The sequence below is a fragment of the Lampris incognitus genome, chromosome 3 (genome assembly GCF_029633865.1).
Source record: "Lampris incognitus isolate fLamInc1 chromosome 3, fLamInc1.hap2, whole genome shotgun sequence".
Taxonomy (NCBI): domain Eukaryota; kingdom Metazoa; phylum Chordata; class Actinopteri; order Lampriformes; family Lampridae; genus Lampris; species Lampris incognitus.
This window is the reverse complement of record NC_079213.1, coordinates 33,186,787-33,206,334: the sequence shown is the minus strand read 5'-3', so window position 1 is coordinate 33,206,334 and position 19,548 is coordinate 33,186,787. Positions and strand designations below refer to the sequence as shown.

General features: G+C 45.5%; 1 protein-coding gene across 1 annotated transcript in view; it reads left to right on the top strand.

Moving 5' to 3' along the window:
• The window catches only part of c3h12orf56 (chromosome 3 C12orf56 homolog), a 47,101-nt gene that overhangs the window by 21,043 nt on the left and 6,510 nt on the right, over positions 1 to 19,548 (top strand). Inside the window, exons 3-8 of the mRNA XM_056276718.1 lie at positions 12,940 to 13,188; positions 13,824 to 13,997; positions 14,087 to 14,175; positions 14,289 to 14,433; positions 16,703 to 16,809; positions 19,426 to 19,515. Coding sequence (XP_056132693.1) covers positions 12,940 to 13,188; positions 13,824 to 13,997; positions 14,087 to 14,175; positions 14,289 to 14,433; positions 16,703 to 16,809; positions 19,426 to 19,515 — 854 coding nt within the window. The remainder of the gene's footprint in view (positions 1 to 12,939; positions 13,189 to 13,823; positions 13,998 to 14,086; positions 14,176 to 14,288; positions 14,434 to 16,702; positions 16,810 to 19,425; positions 19,516 to 19,548) is intronic.

Below are 19,548 nucleotides of genomic sequence, written 5' to 3'. Positions count from 1 at the left end.
GTTGAGCCAGTTCTACACTGTAGTCATTGAATCTGTCCTGTGCACATCCATCATGGTCTGGTTCGGGGCAGCAACAAAACAGGATAGGAACAGACTACAGTGAACAGTAAGGACAGCAGAAAAAACCACTGGCACTCCCCTGCCCACCCTGCAGGACTTGTACACCTCTAGAGCCTAGAAACAGGCAGGCAGAATCAGCACAGCCCCCCCCACACACACACACACCCAGGACATAGTCTGTTTGAACTCCTACCCTCTGGCAGGCGCTACAGATCAATGTGCACCAAAACCACCAGACATAGAAACAGTTTTTTCCCACAGGCCATCTCTCTCATGAACACTTCACAGCATGGTGCAAGAATAGACAGTTATTCTTTAAATATGGCACTTTGTAAACCGCCTCTTCTGGACAAGATGTCTCACCTACATATCTACGATGTGCACTACCTCTTTAAACCAAAAGTGCAAATGTTTGTGCAATAAGAATGTACAATTGTAAATACACATAAAACTGCTATATACTTGTTAAAAGTTATCGTCGTTATTGTTGTGGTTGTAGCATAGGTATATGTAGGTATGCAGTTGTGAGGTGGATGGTAGGTGAATATATAGTGTATACTTCTGGTATGTAAGATAATATAGTGACCAGAGTGGAGGCGCTAGTGCAACGACCAGGACACATACCCACATCTGGCTTCCCACCCACAGACACGGCCAATTGTGTCTGTAGGGACACCCGACCAAGCCGGAGGTAACACAGAGATTCGAACCGGCAATCCCTGTGTTGGTAGGCAACGAAATAGACCGCCATGCCACCCGGACGCCCGTGCACACATGCTTGCCTCCAATGTCCTGCTAATGTTCCATTTATTTTTCCATATGTTTTCCATATGTTTTCCAAATTTATTTTTCTGTGAGAGTGATGTCTGCAAGTGCTGGAAGCTGCTGTGTACCGGAGTCAAATTCTTCGTGTGCTTGCACACTTGGCCAGTAAAGTTGATTCTGTATCATCTCACCTGTAGGTATCTAAAAAACTCATGGGCTGGGAGGTTGTGTTTATGCTGAAGCTGCTCAAGGGACATCGGGTTTCCTCCTTCAAATAACTGACCCAACATGACTGAACCTTTTTCTTCCCATTTTTTGAACCCTGCTTCTAATTTGGATGGAAGAAAGTCGACGTTGTGCGCAATCTTCATTGTTCTAGATGTTGACATGTGGAGTCTTAACTTCTTTCTCATATTTGACCAAATCTTTAAAGTGTTTTTACCCATTGATTGCTCATTTTAGTCATATGTGTTCATAACCGGGAAGATGGCGGCGCAAATTCACATTTGCAGCGACTTTACCCAGTACCGTCCATGCAGTGTCTTTGTCCACTTCTGCGTCTAAGTTTGTCTTCATTTGATGGCTGGAAGAGCTGGCACTGGATCAGCTAGGAGAGCTTGGTCTGCTGCGTCCTGTGGGCCCAGGGACCACGGCCCTGACTGGAGCTGCACCCAAGGAGGTGACGCCGAGGGCGGTCTGACAGGGCACGGAAGCAGGGCAGGCTAAGCTAACTGCTAGCCCATGCAGACCAGGAGTTCGAATAACACCGAGGGCGGTCTGGCGGCGGCCTCACCTGGTGTTGACTGTGGTGTTTTTGGTGTCGTGTGGAGTGCAGGCAGGTGTGTCGAGGGTGTCTGGCTGGGAGAGCTGGTGCTGGATCAGCTAGGAGAGTTTGGTCTGCTGCGTCCTGTGGGCCCTGGGACCACGGCCTTGCCCGGAGCTGCGCCCGAGGAGGAAACACCGGGGGTGGTCTGACAGGACACAGAAGCAGGGCAAGCTAAGCTAACTGCTAGCCCATGCAGACCGGCAGTTCCGACAGTCATCCTGGCTGCCATTTGTTCCCTTGAACTGTGATTTTTTGTGTGTTTAGTTTGAATATGTGTTAGTTTGGATATATGTGTTCTTGTAGTTCTTGTAGTTTTTGGATGCATTTTCGTCTTTGTGATGCACTGCTTCGGGCTGGGGGAATCGCCATTTTATTTCATTTCATGTATGCAAGTACATGAAGTGAAATGACAAATAAAGTGTTCCTGATTCCTGGTTCCTGAAATGATTATTATAGGTGTTCTGACCAAAACTTCCAAGTTTAGCTTTAAAACGAGTTGTCAGTGATGCACTGCCTCCTGATACTGTTTAAGAAGATGGGAAGGAACAAGCGTGTTCATCTTAACAAGTTAAATGATAAATGGACTGCATTTATACAGCGCTTTTCTGGTCTACCGACCACTCAAAGCGCTTAACAGTGTACGCCTCACATCCACCCACTCACACCCAGATGGTGGAGGTTGCCATGCAAGGGCGCCAGCCTGCTCATTAGGAGCAGGTAGGAGTTCAGAGTCTTGCTCAAAGCCATTTCGACATGCTCTCTGGAGGAGCCAGTGATTGAACCAGCGAATTTCTGATTACTAGTCGACCCGCTCTACCTCCTGAGCCATGCCCTCCAAGGTATTTGGCAAATGGTGTAAATCCTGGGGGGCTTCTTGTTTCATTCTGGCGTGAGGTCAACGGGGAAGGAATGCCGGGCTCTGCTGCTGCAGAAATCCAGGCCTCCTCTGGGTCTCGGGTGGCTTATGATTTATTTAATCACGCTTCAGGTCATCTTACCGGCTACTCGGTACTGCCTCCTACACATACTGCCCAGCACTGACATGTACTCCCATGAAACAGTGTTTTATCATGATTGCAGTTGGCGGTTTTTCCTCCACTGCCTCTGCAGCACCACAATGCACGCTGCGCTTACAGACGACGCATATAAGAAGGACGCTGTCAGTACTGTTGTTTAGTTGTAGTGGCTGCCTCCTCTTCCTCTGTGGTATTTCCTTACAACCACCTGTGTGAATCCCTACATGTGTACGTGGAAGTGTGCGTTTAATGTGTTTTCGTCGTTTTTTTGTGGAAATTCGTGTTATTTATATTTTGCATGTCTGGGTATGGATATATATTTGCGCATGTGTTTCTTTGTGTTTGTGCACACATGCATGTGTGGACACATCCTGGATACTTGAGGACACAAGGAAGCCCGAGCAGGCAGTTGCCATCATTGCATGGTTGCTAGGAACAGACGAGCCATTCTGTCATAAAATGCCTTTTAAACCTTATAGTGTGTGTTTGCGTGTGTTTGTGCAAGCATAATTGTGTGTGTGATATGTAAATACCCTGTGTTGTAAATGCTTGTCTTGTGCATGTATGTCTTGCTTCCCAAGTGATTTACACAGACACACACACACACACACACGCACACACACACACACGCACACATTTACAAGGAAAGGTTGTGTTCTTTTGTGAAATGATAGCCGTGCAAAGCAAGCTTGAAGACATCCCATTTTAAAAGAGGGGGCATCCGGGCAGCGTAGCAGTCTATTCCATTGCCTACCAACATGGGGATCGCTGGTTTGACTCCCCGTGTTACCTCCGGCTTGGTCGAGCATCCCTACAGAAAGGCCATGTCTGCAAGTGGGAAGCCGGGTGTGGGTATGTGTCCTGGTCGCCGCACTAGCGCCTCCTCTGGTCAGTTTGGGCACCTGTTCAGGGGGAAGGGGGAACTGGGGGGAATAGCGTGATCCTCCCACGCGGTACATCTCCCTTATCCTCGGCTGTTTTAGGATGCTACCACCAGCAAATAAACTACAGGAGGGCATCCAGGTGGCATGGTGGTCTATACTGTTGCCTACCAACATGGGGATCACCGGTTCGAATCCCCGTGTTACCTCCAGCTTGGTTGGGCATCCCTACCGTGTATGTGCTGTATCTGTGGGTGGGAAGCCAGATGTGGGTGTGTGCCCTGGTCGCTGCACTAGCGTCTCCTCTGGTCAGTCGTGGTGCCTGTTCGGGGGGGGGGCTGGGGGGAATAGCGTGATCCTCCCACATGCTACATCCCCCTGGTGAAACTCCTCACTGTCAGGTGAAAAGAAGCAGCTGGCGACTCCACATGTATGGGAGGAGGCATGTGGTAGTCTGCAGCCCTCCCCGGATCGGCAGAGGGGGTGGCGCAGCGACCGGGACGGCTCGGAAGAGTGGGGTGATTCGCTGGGTACAATTGGGGAGAAAAAAGGGGGGGGGTCCAAAAAAATATAAATAGATTTTAGAAGCACTGTGCCAGTTCGGGTCGTTATTCGACTGTATTGTTTGTAAGGGGTTGGGGGGTGGGGGGGAACCTGCAGTCAGCTGAGGGTGACGAAGTCCCTCAGGTGTCTGATGAAACATTTCTCCTAATAAACTTTATATCCACATGAACTGATTCACGTTTCTGGGATTTCCTTAGCTGGATTACTGAGCATGCATGACGACATTTTGGCGAAGATTGCCTTAAATTTGTACGTGAGTGCGAGCGAACGGCACGTAAAATGGCAGACTACAGGAACCACCTGAGATTCAGCCTCAGGTGCAGACAGAGCAAGATTACACCTAAGAAACAAGGGCCACCGAGCCAACCAGATCCCTGTTTGATAATCAAATCAAACATGTTCAGTCATGCTTTCTCCAGCTCAAACTACTACCGCTGCTACCACTGCTACTACTTTCGGCTGCTCCCATTAGGGGGCGCCACAGCAGCTCTTCCGTTTCCATCTCTTCCTGTCTTCTGCATCTTCTTCTGTCACACCAGCCAACTGCATGTCCTCCCTCACCAGATCCATAAACCTCCTCTTTGGCCTTCCTCTTCTCCTCTTCCCTGGCAGCTCCATATTCAGTATCCTTCTCCCAATATACCCAGCATCTCTCCTCCTCACATGTCCAAACCATCTCAATCTTGCCTCTCTTGCTTTGTCTCCAAGCCGTCCAACCTGAGCTGTCCCTCTAATATACTCGTTCCTAATCCTGTCCTTCTTCATTACTCCCACTGAAAATCTTAGCATCTTCAACTCTGCCACCTCCAGCTCCTCCTCCTGTCTTTTCATCAGTGCCACTGTCTCCAAACCATACAACATAGCTGGTCTCACTACCATCTTGTAAACCTTCCCTTTAACTCTTGTTGGTACCCTTCTGTCACAAATCACTCCTGACACTCTTCTCCACCCACTCCACCCTGCCTGTACTCTCTTCTTCACCTCTCTTCTGCACTCCCTGTTACTTTGGACAGTTGACCCCAAGTATTTAAACTCATACACCTTCGTCACCTCCACTCCTTGCATCCTGACCATTCCACTGTCTTCCCTCTCATTCACGCATAGGTATTCCGTCCTGCTCCTACTGACTTTCATTCCTCTTCTCTCCAGTGCATACCTCCACCTCTCCAGGCTCTCCTCAACCTGCACCCTACTCTCACTACAGATCACAATGTCATCCGCAAACATCATAGTCCATGGAGACTCCTGCCTGATCTCGTCCGTCAACCTGTCCATCACCATTGTAAACAAGAAAGGGCTCAGAGCCGATCCTGCACCCCTCCTACATACTTCTCTGCAACTCCCGACTTCCTCATACAATACCACACCTCCTCTCTCGGCACCCTGTCATATGCTTTCTCTAAATCTACAAAGACACAACGTAACTCCTTCTGGCCTTCTCTATACTTCTCCATCAACATTCTCAAAGCAAACATCACATCTGTGGTGCTCTTTCCTGACATGAAACCATACTGCTGCTCGCTGATCGTCACCTCTCCTCTTAACCTAGCTTCTATTACTCTTTCCCATATCCTCATGCTGTGGCTGATCAACTTTATACCTCGCTATATTATCTTATGTACCAGAAGTACACACTATATATTCATTCACCTACCATCCACCTCACAACGATATACTATATTATATACCTATGTTTTAAGCACTATACAGCAGTTGAAAGTGTATTTACAGTTGTACATTTGTATTGTACATCTGATTTAAAGAGGTAGTGCACATCATAGATATGTAGATGAGACACCTTGACCAGAAGGGAATATTTACATGATAAGTGTCTATTCTTGCACCATGCTGTTAAGTGTTCATGAGAGAGATGGCCTGTAGGGGAAAAAAACTGTTTCTATGTCTGGTGGTTTTGGTGCACATTACTCTGTAGCACTTGCCAGAGGGTAGGAGTTCAAACAGACTGTGTGCTGGGCGTGGGGGGTCTGTGCTGGTTCTGCCTGCCCATTTCCGAGCTCTGGAGGCATACAAGTCCTGCAGGACGGGCAGGGGTGTGCTGATGATTTGTTTTCTGCTGTCCTTTTCTGCTATCCGCCGCAGTCTGTCCCTATCCTGTTTTGTTGCTGCTCCAAACCAGCCTATGATGGATGTGCACCAGACAGATTCAATGACTGCAGTGTACAACTGGCTCAACAGCTCCTATGGCAGATCAAATTTTCCCAATATCCGCAGAAAGAACATCATCTGCTGGGCCTCTTTGAGGATGGAGTTGATGTTGTTCCCCCACTTCAGGTCTTTGGAAATGGTAGTTCCCAGAAACGTGAAGGTCTCCAGGTTGACACAGGGCTGTTGGATATCATGAGGGGAAACAGTGCTGAGGAGTATCTCCTCAAGTCCACCGTCATCTCCACAGTCTTGAGCATGTTCAGCTTCAAGTTGTTCTGACTGCATCAGAGACACCAGCCACTCAACATCCCGCCAATATGCAGACTTGTCGCCATCCTGGATAAGTCCGATGACCGTAGTGTCCTCTGAAAACCTCAGTAGCATTCTCTCACGTAAGTTTTTTTGTTGTTGTTTGTTTTAGATGCACTTTGCAATGAAAATGGCCAACCCCCAGCCAGTAAGAACCAATTATTTACCAGAGTACTATAAATGTGGGAACTAATAAGTAGTAACAAAAGGTTGAAAACTTGATCATCTTCATCTCGTATCAGTACCTCCGGTGCTATGTGGTTGGACAATGCTAACAGTTTGTAGCTTACTTTAGAAACTTTGCAGTTATGTTTTTGTAGTTGTGCTTAAAAGAGTAACTAAACCCTTATAAAGACAGCTGTGTGTAGTAACAAATAATGGATCTGTTGGATTAACCAGCATTAACAGTACTATTGACACTTGTTAGTGCTGGCTCTGTCTGTCGGTCAATGCTGATAATCCAACAGATCCAATATTAATGTTATTATCTGGAGTTATGTTTATCCTGCTATGCTGTGGAGTAAGTTTCACTTGAACATTGGGGGGGGGACACATTTAGTGGGGGGTCAGGGGGTCCTCCCCGTGGAAATCTTGAGCATCACACATTTAATTTCCTGCATTCTGGTGAATTTGTATGCACCATTTTGCTCTTTTTCTACATCAATTTATTGTGGAAATGTAGATGCATTTGAACTAATACAATACCTTTGGCACAAATTGGTTTGTAGATGTACCTATTATGTTATCTCATGTGCCCGAAATTATCAGTTCAAGTTCATTTAAGCTAACATAAATGTCTAGGGACTACTGTTAGCAAGCGCTTGCTAGCTAGCTGAAGTAATACTTGGGGTAGTATTGGTCGAGGATCAATGACCACACCGGGTTATAGAACTCAGGTTTAATCGTGGCTCAGTAGGCAGACGTAATAACCATACATGGTAGTGGTGTAACTATAATAACAGTCCGGTTAGTACATAACACCTAGTGTAGTTCCAGTGTATATACATGGCGTTATATCACTACATCCCCCCTGTTTAGTTTTCAATTTTTACAGTATCAAAATACAAACATATTCAGAGCCCTCCTTTTGTGTGTGATTGTCTCTACTCATAGTCCTTGTAGTGAGCTGGTTTGGAAACAGCTCTTCCATATCTTGTGCGTACTGTCTTGTGTGTTTCACAGGTTTGGCTGGAAGAAGTTCCAGCTGCATGAGTGTCCCGTTGAGGTTCTGTGAAGCGGGTTCTTGCGCTCCTCAGTGCATGGGGGTGGTGAATTTCCCGCAGGTGGCTCCTGCCACGTCTGAGTTTGTTCCCATTTGATGTTTCCACAATGGCTCAACCAGCTCCTTGGCTCATCGCACTTTTGTACGACGGTGGCTGGATACCAAGTCCCTTTTTCCTTGTTTAGGACAGATACGTGCTGTCCGGGACCGAGTGGAGGTAGTTCTCTGCCGCTGCTGCGGTCATGATGTTCCTTCATGTTTGCTGTTCTCTGCTCCAGGTGGAGTCGGTTTTCCTCCTTGCCTGGGTCCCCTCGACTCGGCAGCAGGGTGGTGACTGGCCTTCCGAAGATCAGTTCTGCTGGTGATGGTAGTTTACTGTCGATGGGTGTTGCTCTGACCTGTAGTAAGGCCACTTGTATGTTACCTCCTTGTCTCATGGTTTTCTTCACAATGGATTTGATGTGTCGCACATGCCTCTCAATGAATCCATTGCTTTTTGGATAGTGGGGTGAGCTTGTCACGTGCCTGATTCCCCAGTCAGCCGTGAATTTCTGGAACGCGTGCCCTGTGTACTGGGGTCCATTATCTGTAAGTATCTCGTCAGGCCTTCCAAAAAGAGACATGTACATTTCCATTTTTTGTGCAACTGCCCGGCTGGACACAGACATGGGCATTTCATCCACTAGAGGGAACTTAGAATATCTGTCCACAATCAGTAAATACTGATGTCCATCGATCTCGAATAGATCAGAAGCTAGGGATTGCCATGGTTTTAACGGTGTGTTGTGTGGGTTGAGAGGTTGCTTTGGATTTGCATCCTGATGTTCCACGCATACGCTACATGACCTGCAGACTCTTTCGATGTCATCGTTCATTCTGATCCAGTAGACACTTTCTCTCACCAGTCGCCATGTCTTTTCGATGCCCTGGTGTCCTATATGCAGCTGTTCGAGTATAGAATCAGTCATGGAGTCTGGGATGAGCACCTGTCTGCCTTTGAATATGACTCCTGCTTCAACTGCGAGCTCATCTCTGAATGACCAGTACTCACGTAGTTGTCTTGGTAGAGCTTTGATGTTGTCTGGCCATCCCTGGTGGATCAGCTCTTTCAGTGCATTGAGTCTGGGGTCGCTGGTGGTTTCCGTGCGGAGTGCGTCCTGTTTCTCGGGAGAGAAGTTTATCATTGCAACAGTGACCATCTCTGGATCCTCGACTTCTGCCTCTATTCCGTCAATGCGCTCGTCCAGCTCGATGTTGCTGTTGTTCTCAGGGTTGGGTAGTCGGCTGAGTGTGTCTGCCAGGACCATCTGGTTTCCTGGTCGATACGTGACCTCGTAGTTGTATCCTTGTGTTTTTATCAGCATTCGCTGAAGCCGTGGCGGGGCGGCATACAGTGGCTTTGTGCATATGGTAACGAGGGGTTTGTGGTCTGTAACTACAATGAATGACTTCCCATACAGGTAGGTATGGTATCGCTGCATTCCATAGACTATGGCCAGCATTTCTCGCTCTATGTTGCTGTACCTGGATTGGCAGTCGTCCAGTGTCTTTGAGCCAAAAGCTATGGGTCTTTTGTTCTGCACTAATGCCATGCCCAGTCCTTTCTGTGATGCATCGACCTCAAGTGTCAGAGGTGTGCTTGGATCATAGTACTTTTGGCAGTCATGTTCGTTGATAACTGATTTCAGGTCCTCAAAGCTCTTTTGGTGGTCAGTGTCCCATGTCCAAGGCACGTCACTTTTCAGCAGCACCCTCAGTGTGTGTGCTTTGTCTGCGAACTTTGGGATGTAGGGTGACAGGTAGGTCAGCATCCCCAAGAATCTGCTCAGTTCATCTTTGTTCTGGGGTGTCGGCATTTTCTGGATGTCCCTGATTTTGGCTGGGTCAGGTTTGATACCTTTGTCTGTGTACAGGTTGCCAAAGAATGAGATGCTTGTCTGTTTGATTGTGCACTTGTCACTGTTGAACACAATACCTGTCTTGGCTGCTCTCTCCATCAGGTTGGTCAGGTTCCTGTCATGCTCCTCTTCGCTTGCGCCGTAGACTGCGATATCATCGGCTATGCTGACGACACCGTCGAGCCCCTCCAGGATTTGGTCCATCTTTGCCTGGAAGAGATCTTGAGAGACACTGAGACCAAATGGCAAACGTTTCCAGCAGTATCTACCAAATGGAGTTCGGAATGTGGTTAGCAGTTGTGACTCTTCCTCTAGGTGTATTGACCAATATCCAGCTTTTGCGTCAAGTTTGCTGAATATTTTTGCATTTGCAAACTTCGGGTTCAGTTCCTCCACAGTAGGAATCTTGTGTGGGCATCTCCTAAGGCTGGCATTAAGCTTTTGGGGGTCTAAGCATATGCGAAGGGAACCGTCTTTCTTTGTGCTGTATGCCAGACTCGAGCACCAGTCTGTGTGCTGTTCTACTTTTCTTAACACATCTTGTTCGACTAGGTTATTCAGTTCATCTTTCAGTTTGTCTTTGATGTGAATGCTGCACTTACGTGGTGGGTCTATGAATGGTTCAGCATCCTTTTTCAGGAAGAGCTTGGCCTTTCCACTGAAGTTGCCAATTTTGTCAAACTGGTCTGGGTATGCTCTCTTTAGGTCTGCACTGTTAGATATGGTCATTTTGGGTTTTGTCTGTCTTGTGTTGACTTTTTTCTGGTTTGCATGTCCTTTCTCGGTCACTGCATCTACATTGACAGTCACTAGGTTTAACAGTTCACATGTTGGCAGCCCAACTATGGCTGGCCTTGGTACGTCTACAACATAGAACTTTGCATTGATCCATTTGGATTCTTTGTACTGGCATGGAATGTCAATGGTGCCTAGGCAGGGGATGGCGTGACCACTGTATGCAGATAGCCTCCTGTTGGTTTTTTTCAGTCGTTTCTGGGTGCATGCATTTTCACCGTACATCTGCTTGAAGGTACGCAATGGGAGTGTGTTGCCTGACGCACCTGTGTCTATCTTCAGACGTAGTGTGTATCCACGACCAAGTAGGTCAGGTGGTGTCACCTTCAGGACTGTGTACGCCTCCTCTCTGGCTGGCTTGCTGTCTATGCTATGCATGCACTTTTCACTGATAGTTATGGAGTGGAACTGTTTCTGGTAAGTACTTTCGTTCTCACTGTCTGTTTCACTGCTACTCTCTACAGCATGTTTGCGAGTCCTGCTCTGTTGCTTTTTGTCTATATAGGTTTTGCGCTTGTGTTGTTTGTCTTGTGGTGCGTGGGACTTACTTCCCCCGCTCCTGCTCTGACTGGAGTGTTCCTGGCGCTCTCGTTTGGCCTTCCTGCAGCACCGCTCCCAGTGACCTTTTGCACCACACGCATTGCATTCATCATCATATGCAGGACATCGACGTGGTTTGTGGCTTCTCCCACAGTTACGACATATGCGGTCCCTGTCCACAGCATGGATTCTCTCATTGTGTGACAGGCTAAGTTTGTCTAACTGTTCACTGCCTGCTGTCAGGGCTTCATATTTTCGTCCCTCGGCCAGAACCTCTGCTAAGGAATATCCTTTTGGTTTGCTGTATAGATCATTCCTCAGGGCATCATGGGGAGTGCTCGCAATAATAAGCTCAACCATACGCTCGTTAAGCTCTTCGTCTGAAAACTGACATTTCTGTGCTAGTGTTCTGGCTCTGGTCACAAAATCATCAATATTCTCATCTGGTTTCTGTCTGTGTTGCATCAGTTGCAGTCTATGGATTCTGAAATTTACATTCAACTTCAGCTGTTTTTCAAAGAAGTCCCATAGTTTGGCAGGCTTTTTCTTTTCATCATCGGTGAGACCACTGGCGTTCAGTCTTTTTAATCCTTCATCTCCGATTCCACGACAAATTTTCCTAGCTTGTTTAGCTGCGCCATTTATTTTTTCATCTTCTAAATACAGAGTCATTTTCTGTTTATACAGTGAAATTGCCTCACCCAGGTCCGGTTCTGACCAATTCATCGTCGGTAGATGCGATGCCATGACGTCTCCTGTTGCTAGCTAGCTAGTTAGCTTTGCGGCTAGCTCAGCTCCGGCGCACTCTTGCTTGAATGATGACAGAAATTATCCACGGACAATTTTATCAGTCTATCTTCATTCTTCATAGAGAGTACTTTACCGCTGCCACCGTGAAGTAATACTTGGGGTAGTATTGGTCGAGGATCAATGACCACACCGGGTTATAGAACTCAGGTTTAATCGTGGCTCAGTAGGCAGACGTAATAACCATACATGGTAGTGGTGTAACCATAATAACAGTCCGGGTAGTACATAACACCTAGTGTAGTTCCAGTGTATATACATGGCGTTATATCACTACACTAGCTAGCTAGTTCGTGAGGGGGTCTGAACTGATAACCCCAAACACAAGTTATAAACTAGATATCCGGAAATACGTAAGAAAATCTAACTCAGAAACCCCAAAGGTAAGAAAGGGTGGTGTACTGGGCTAGACAAGCAAGCTGGCTAGCTACGTTACTTACACTTGCTCACACGATCATTCATGCTCCGGTCTCCTGGTTGTCAGCAGCAACTGCAAGACAACGACGTCGGCAATCCCAGTGGGTAAAATGGTATGGTCCAAGCATAGGGGTGTATGAAATCGTTGGAAAACAAGTACGAATGACATTTTAAGTAGTTCGACTGTCTGTGTTGTTATTTTACCTTTTTTGGCGAGGGAGTTAACATGATCATTCATGATATATTTTTTGGGGGGGATAAATTCACCTCTTCTAAATATTGAGGGGGACATGTGCCCCCTGACCCCGCCATAAGTTACACCCATGCTGCTATGCTTACATCATAGAGTACCAAGACCAGCCTGTCATATTTTTAACCTTTAGACGGTTTTTAACCTGGAGATACCAGCAAACTCGCTAAAATGTTCTAGGGTTTAGTTGCTCCCTAATGTTTTGCTATCACAGCAAGAGAACCCCTCGATCATCCTCCCTCTGGTGAAATTCAAATCCAGGCACTGTCTGAATCTAGTTTGGCTGTTAAGATGAACTGAATGAAAAGTACCCATGAAGTTCACTCTACAGTATGATGGATTTAAAAAAACATCAGATATCAAAAGTGTTCTGTAACAGGTACACAGTATGCAATACATTTGGACAATGATTTAAAAAAAAAGAATCATCTTTCTGCCCCACCCATCAGGAACCAAACTCACGAGGGGGGAGAGGAGTTGCAAGTGCTGAAGACTGTGCGCTCTGCCTCCTGTCCAGACCCTGAGACTCTGAGCCTGAGGCACCTGCCCCGGTTTCCCATCCAGCCTGCCTCCCCCACACGCTCCCTCCACTCCCCTGTCTCCCCCATCCTCTCTCCAACCCTCCCTTCATCGGCCTCACACAGAAGTCCAAAGTCCCCAGAGCCAGGCCAGGTATGGATGCATGGACCATAATTCACATTTTAATGTGCAGCCATTGTTTGTGTGGCTCTAGCTCTGTCTGTTGTTGATTTATGTCCTTTTCTACTAATCACTTAGTTTAATTATTTTACAAATATGACATAGTGTATGTTGATTATGGGCTGCACGGCGGTGCAGTGGTTAGCACGGTCGCCTCACAGCAAGAAGGTCCTGGGTTCGAGCCCCGGGGTAGACCAACCTTGGGGTTCGTCCCGGGTCGTCCTCTGTGTGGAGTTTGCATGTTCTCCCCGTGTCTGCGTGGGTTTCATCCGGGGGCTCCAGTTCCCTCCCACAGTCCCTAGGTGTGAATGTGTGTGTGACCTGGCGGCCTGTCCAGGGTGTCTCCCCGCCCGCCGCCCAGTGACTGCTGGGATAGGCTCCAGCATCCCCGCGACCCTGAGAGCAGGATAAGCGGTTTGGATAATGGAACGGACTGGGACTGTTGATTGTTAAGGTAGATAGACAGAGCAAAGACCTCCAACTAACAAAGGCACATGCAGAAATGTCCTCAGAAGAAGAGTAGGGCGTCTGTTGATCCACCAGGTTTTCCAGTTCACCCTCTTCACAATGCTAGTTGCACCCTCTTCTGCGGCGGTGTCGCGTTCCAGGTAACCAAGAGGCGAGGCTCGGTCCTGGCTCGCCTTTTGATGAGAGAAAGGGTGAGCGGGGGAGAAAGAGACGGAGAGGGTGCCGAGAGAGAGGCGGAGCTGCATCTATACGCTGTTTCCCAGATGTCGCGAATATACCTGCATCTGCACAGCTCGTGGAACAGCTTCGTCATCGTGAGTGGCTGTGGAGACTCCTCCCTTTGCTTCTCTCTTTCTTTCGGCACTGAAACCTTTTCTTAACTTTAAAACTGTTTCGTGTCCAGAGGTCCACGCTCATCTTAGACCCGCTCCACAGGAAGAGGTGCGGTCTTTCATCCAGCCCCTCCCCCCATAAGCACCCTACTGCCATGAGGTACAGAGACCCCCCCCCCCCCCCGCACTGTTATCTAGAAGGATTACACTTAATATTGTGTTTTCAGTTTGGAAATGTTCTTTAATCTCCTGTTTGTGTGTGTGTGTGTGTAGCTGGGAGAGGACAGCCCACCTGTTTTGGCAACTGAGTGCTGAGCTCCTTCAGCAGGGCATCAGCCTGGAAAGTCAATACCTGTTGCTACAGGAACTAAGAACCGCCGCCCATCGTAACACAACACTACGTAAACTATTCTGGAGGGTGAGCTATACAGTTTGACACACTAACATGCACACAAACACAAACCTGCACAAATAGTAGGGGGGGGGGGTTGTTTACTTGGTGTTAATCACTACCACTCAACCCCCCCCCAGGTGATGCATGATGTCATGTTATGCTTCAGCAAAGCAGAAATATTGCATTTTGCAGAGCTGCAGATTCTGCAGATTCTGCAGATATGCAATCATCATTGTACTATATAGAAACACAATATGTTGGGCGGCATGGTGGCCCAGTGGTTAACGCTGTCGCCTCACAAACAAGAAGGTCCTGGGTTCGAACCCCCGGGGTTGTCCAACCTTAGGGGTCATCCCAGGTCATCCTCTGTGTGGAGTTTGCATGTTCTCCCCGTGTCTGCGGTGGGTTTTCTCCGGGTGCTCCGGTTTCCCCCACCATCAAGAAGACATGCATGTTAGGGTTCATACTCCTGTCTGTGCCCCTGAGCAAGGCAATGGGAAAAGAACTGGAGTTGGTCCCCTGGCGCAGCATGAAGGCAGCAGCCCACTGCTCCTTGCTACACACATCACAGCTAGGTTCATTTGCAGTAACTGGATCTTAGTGTTAATAGTGTCATAGTCTGAGGCTTAGTCCAGGTTTGTCTGACCACAGCTGCAGTGGCGGCTGCATACCAGACGGGACACAAAGCTAAACCTTTACCAGCTGGGGAGAAGGGGAAGGGTTCTGTCTCAAAACTGTCACATGTCTGCTCTACTACATCCATATTATCACTCATCTCTCTCATTCATCTGTCTCTCTTCATCTGTCTATCTTCACTCTCTCTCTCTATCTATCTATCTATCTATCAATCTTCACTCTTTCTCTCTCTCTCTCTCTCTCTCTATCTCTCTATCTTCACTCTCTCTCTCTCTCTATCTATCTATCTCTCTATCTATCTTCACTCTCTCTCTCTCCCCCTCTCTCTCTCTCTCTCTCTCTCTCTCTATCTATCTATCTATCTATCTATCTATCTCTCTATCTATCTTCACTCTCTCTCTCTCTATCTATCTTCTATCTATCTATCTATCTATCTATCTATCTATCTATCTATCTATCTATCTATCTATCTATCTATCTATCTATCTATCTATCTATCTATCTATTCTATCTATCTATCTATCTATCTATCTATCTATCTATCTATCTATCTATCTATCTATCTATCTATCTATCTATCTATCTATCTATCTTCACTCTCTCTCTTTCTCTTTCTCTCTCTATCTATCTCTCTCTCTCTATCTTCACTCTCTCTCTCTCTCTCTCTCTATCTATCTATCTATCTATCTATCTATCTATCTATCTATCTATCTATCTATCTATCTATCTATCTATCTATCTATCTATCTATCTATCTATCTATCTATCTATCTATCTATCTATCTATCTATCTATCTCTCTATCTATCTTCACTCTCTCTCTATCTATCTATCTATCTATCTATCTATCTATCTATCTATCTATCTATCTATCTATCTATCTATCTATCTATCTATCTATCTATCTATCTATCTATCTATCTATCTATCTATCTATCTATCTATCTATCTATCTATCTATCTTCACTCTCTCTCTTTCTCTTTCTTTCTCTCTCTATCTATCTATCTATCTCTCTCTATCTTCACTCTCTCTCTCTCTCTCTCTCTCTCTCTCTCTATCTATCTATCTATCTATCTATCTATCTATCTATCTATCTATCTATCTATCTATCTATCTATCTATCTATCTATCTATCTATCTATCTATCTATCTATCTATCTATCTATCTATCTATTTTCACTCTCTCTCTCTCTATCTATCTATCTATCTCTACATCTTCACTCTCTCTCTCTCTCTCTCTCTCTCTATCTATCTATCTATCTCTCTATTTTCACTCTCTATCTAGCTATCTTCTCTATCTCACTCCTTCTATCTGTCTGTCTGTCTATCTATTTATCTTCACTCTCTCTCACTCCTTCTATCATCTATCTATCTATCTATCTATCTATCTATCTATCTATCTATCTATCTATCTATCTATCTATCTATCTATCTATCTATCTATCTATCTATCTATCTATCTATCTATCTATCTATCTATCTATCTATCTATCTATCTATCTATCTATCTATCTCTCTCTCTCTCTCTCTCTATCTATCTATATTTGCATCTCTCTCTCTCTCTCTCTCTCTCTCTCTCTCTCTCTCTCTCTCTCTCTCTCTCTCTCTCTCTCTCTCTCTCTCTCTCTCTCTCTCTCTCTCTCTCTCTCTCTTCCAGTCCAGTGATGTGTGTGTGTTTCTGGTCCAGACTCTGGAGGACTCCATGCAGAGCTGTCAGAGCTCTGAGGTTCTTCCCACAGACGTTCTCACCACAGACCAGCTGCTGTAAGCTCTGCGTGTGTTTGTGAGTGTGTTTGACAAATAGTGTGTTTCCTAGTTGTCCGAACCTCTAAGCTCACTGACTGCTTAACGTCAGCGAGTCTCTGAGATGCTTTGTTTATACGCAACAAGCTCAGCGCTGCTGATGAGCCAGACTTCATGTGTGCAGGCTTTGTAAATCTCTACTACTACTACTAGTACTACTACTACTACTAACTACTACTAACTACTACTACTACTAACTACTACTGCTATTACTACAAACTACTACTACTACTACTGCTGCTGCTACTACTACTATTACTAACTACTAACTACTACTACTAACTACTCCTAACTACTACTACCTAATACTAACTAATACTACTGCTACTACTACTACTACTACTAACTACTATTACTACTAACTACTACTAACTACTACTACTACTACTGCTACTACTACTACTACGACTACTACTGCTACTACTGCTTTCGGCTGCTCCCGTTAGGGGTCGCCACAGAGGATCATCTGTTTCCATCTCTTCCTGTCTTCTGCATCTTCCTCTGTCACACCAGCCACCTGCATGTCCTCCCTGACCACATCCATAAACCTCCTCTTTGGCCTTCCTCTTTTTCTCTCCCCTGGCAGCTCCATATTCAGCATCTTTCTCCCAGTATACCCAGCATCTCTCCTCCACACATGTCCAAACCATCTCAATCTTACTTCTCTTGCTTTGTCTCCAAACTGTCCAACCTGAGCTGTCCCTCTAATATACTCGTTCCTAATTCTGTCCTTCTTCATCACTCCCAATGAAAATCTTATCATCCTCATCTCTGCCACCTCCAGCTCCACCTCCTGTCTTTTCATCAGTGCCACTGTCTCCAGACCATATAACATAGCTGGTCTCACAGCCATCTTGTAAACCTTCCTTTTAACTCTTGCTGGTACCCTTCTGTCACAAATCACTCCTGACACTCTTCTCCACCCTGCCTGCACTCTCTTCTTCACCTCTCTTCTGCACTCCCCGTTACTTTACATCTCCAAATGTTTTCCGTTCACTGATATGTATTTCCACTTCCACTTTATTTTTTACTGTCTCAGGTCTACACCTGAGATAGGTTCCTGTACTCATCAGAACGTTGTAGGTATTTATCACACGGCTTTGTCGAATACTTGATTCTGATTGGTCAATCACGGCATTCTACAGTCTGATACAGATCTGATGGACTATTTCTTTTAGCAGAAACAATAAAATCCTTTTAAAATCATTTTCAAATCATTTTTCTGTGTCACATCATTGGTTTATTTAGTAAGAAGCCGTGTAATAAGCGGGATAAGGTACAGCGAGCCGACCGAGGAGGGGTCTTGGATCACCCTGAAGAGGTTTATTTCGCAATAATGACTGGCTCACTGTACATTATCCCTTACTTAGGTTATAGGTATAATTGTTTAAGACAAATCTTTTATCTGGTATATAGGATTGAGTGGTATCCATATTTTCATGCCATCAAACAGTCCCCCATATTACCAGGGTATATATTACTAGGGTATATATTACTAGGGTATATATTACCAGGGTATATGTGCCCCATATTACCAGGGTATATATTACCAGGGTATATATTGCTAGGGTATATGGTATTACTGGCTTTAAAAAAGTGATTAAAAAAAGACAGTAGGGGACTGCAGGAAGCTTTCTTTGCAACACCACCATGCAAATTTGAAAATGAGGTCATGGCAATCATCTGTTATTTACAGTTGCACTAATCCTCATGGATATTCTGTCCAATTTTGTTACACAAGTTGTGTAGGAAAAAAACACTTTCTCCTGGGCAGCTTTTAAAGTGGATCAAGGATTTAAATGACGTTTTGTCCCCCATGTGGAATAATGCCATTTTTTTCTTGGCTATGTATGTCAAAAACGCATCCGTAGAAGTTTACATTGCGCACTGTCCAGTTAATTAATAATAATAATAATAATAATAATAATAGGCTATCTAGTTGTTTTTTCAAATGCCTGCTACAGTTGGTTTTGGAGGTCCAACTGGACTTTACACATAAAGTGATGCATTCGTAATTGTGTAGCCATAGGCAGGTGCTCACTGTTATAAATTGTACTTACATGGCTTTATTGAATACTCGATTCTGATTGGTCAATTATGGCATTCTACAATCTGTTATTTCTGAATAGCAGACTTGTTATGGACGCGGTTCTAATGGACTAATGAATCTAATAGACTTTTTTTGCGGGGCAATAAAATAATTTATAAATCAATAAAAGCATTTTTAAATCAATATTTCGTGTCAAATTATTGATTTCTTTAGTAAGTAGCTGTGTAATAAGTGGGATAATGTACAGCGAGACAGCCGAGGAGGGGTCTTGAATCACTCTGAAGGGTTTTATTTCACAATAATAACTGGTTAGCTGTACATTATCCCTTACTTAATGGATGAAGTTAGTTTAGTTTATTAGACAGAAGAAGTGCAGAAATACGTCGGTGATTACATGGATACCGTCATCATGTTTGAATACCCTGGGTTACTATATTAACATTATAGTGCCCAACTCTACTGGGATGTATTTTAATAGAAGTTTTTAACACCATCCTCATGTCATTCCCACCTCCATCTTTCCCCAGACTTAGTACGCTGATCACACAGACCCTGGCTGTCATGTTCAGAGAGACCGAGGTGGAACCAGCTAGGCTCAGCATTCTGACAGCCAAAAAGTAAAGAACTCCTTTATCCTGCCTTTTCTATTT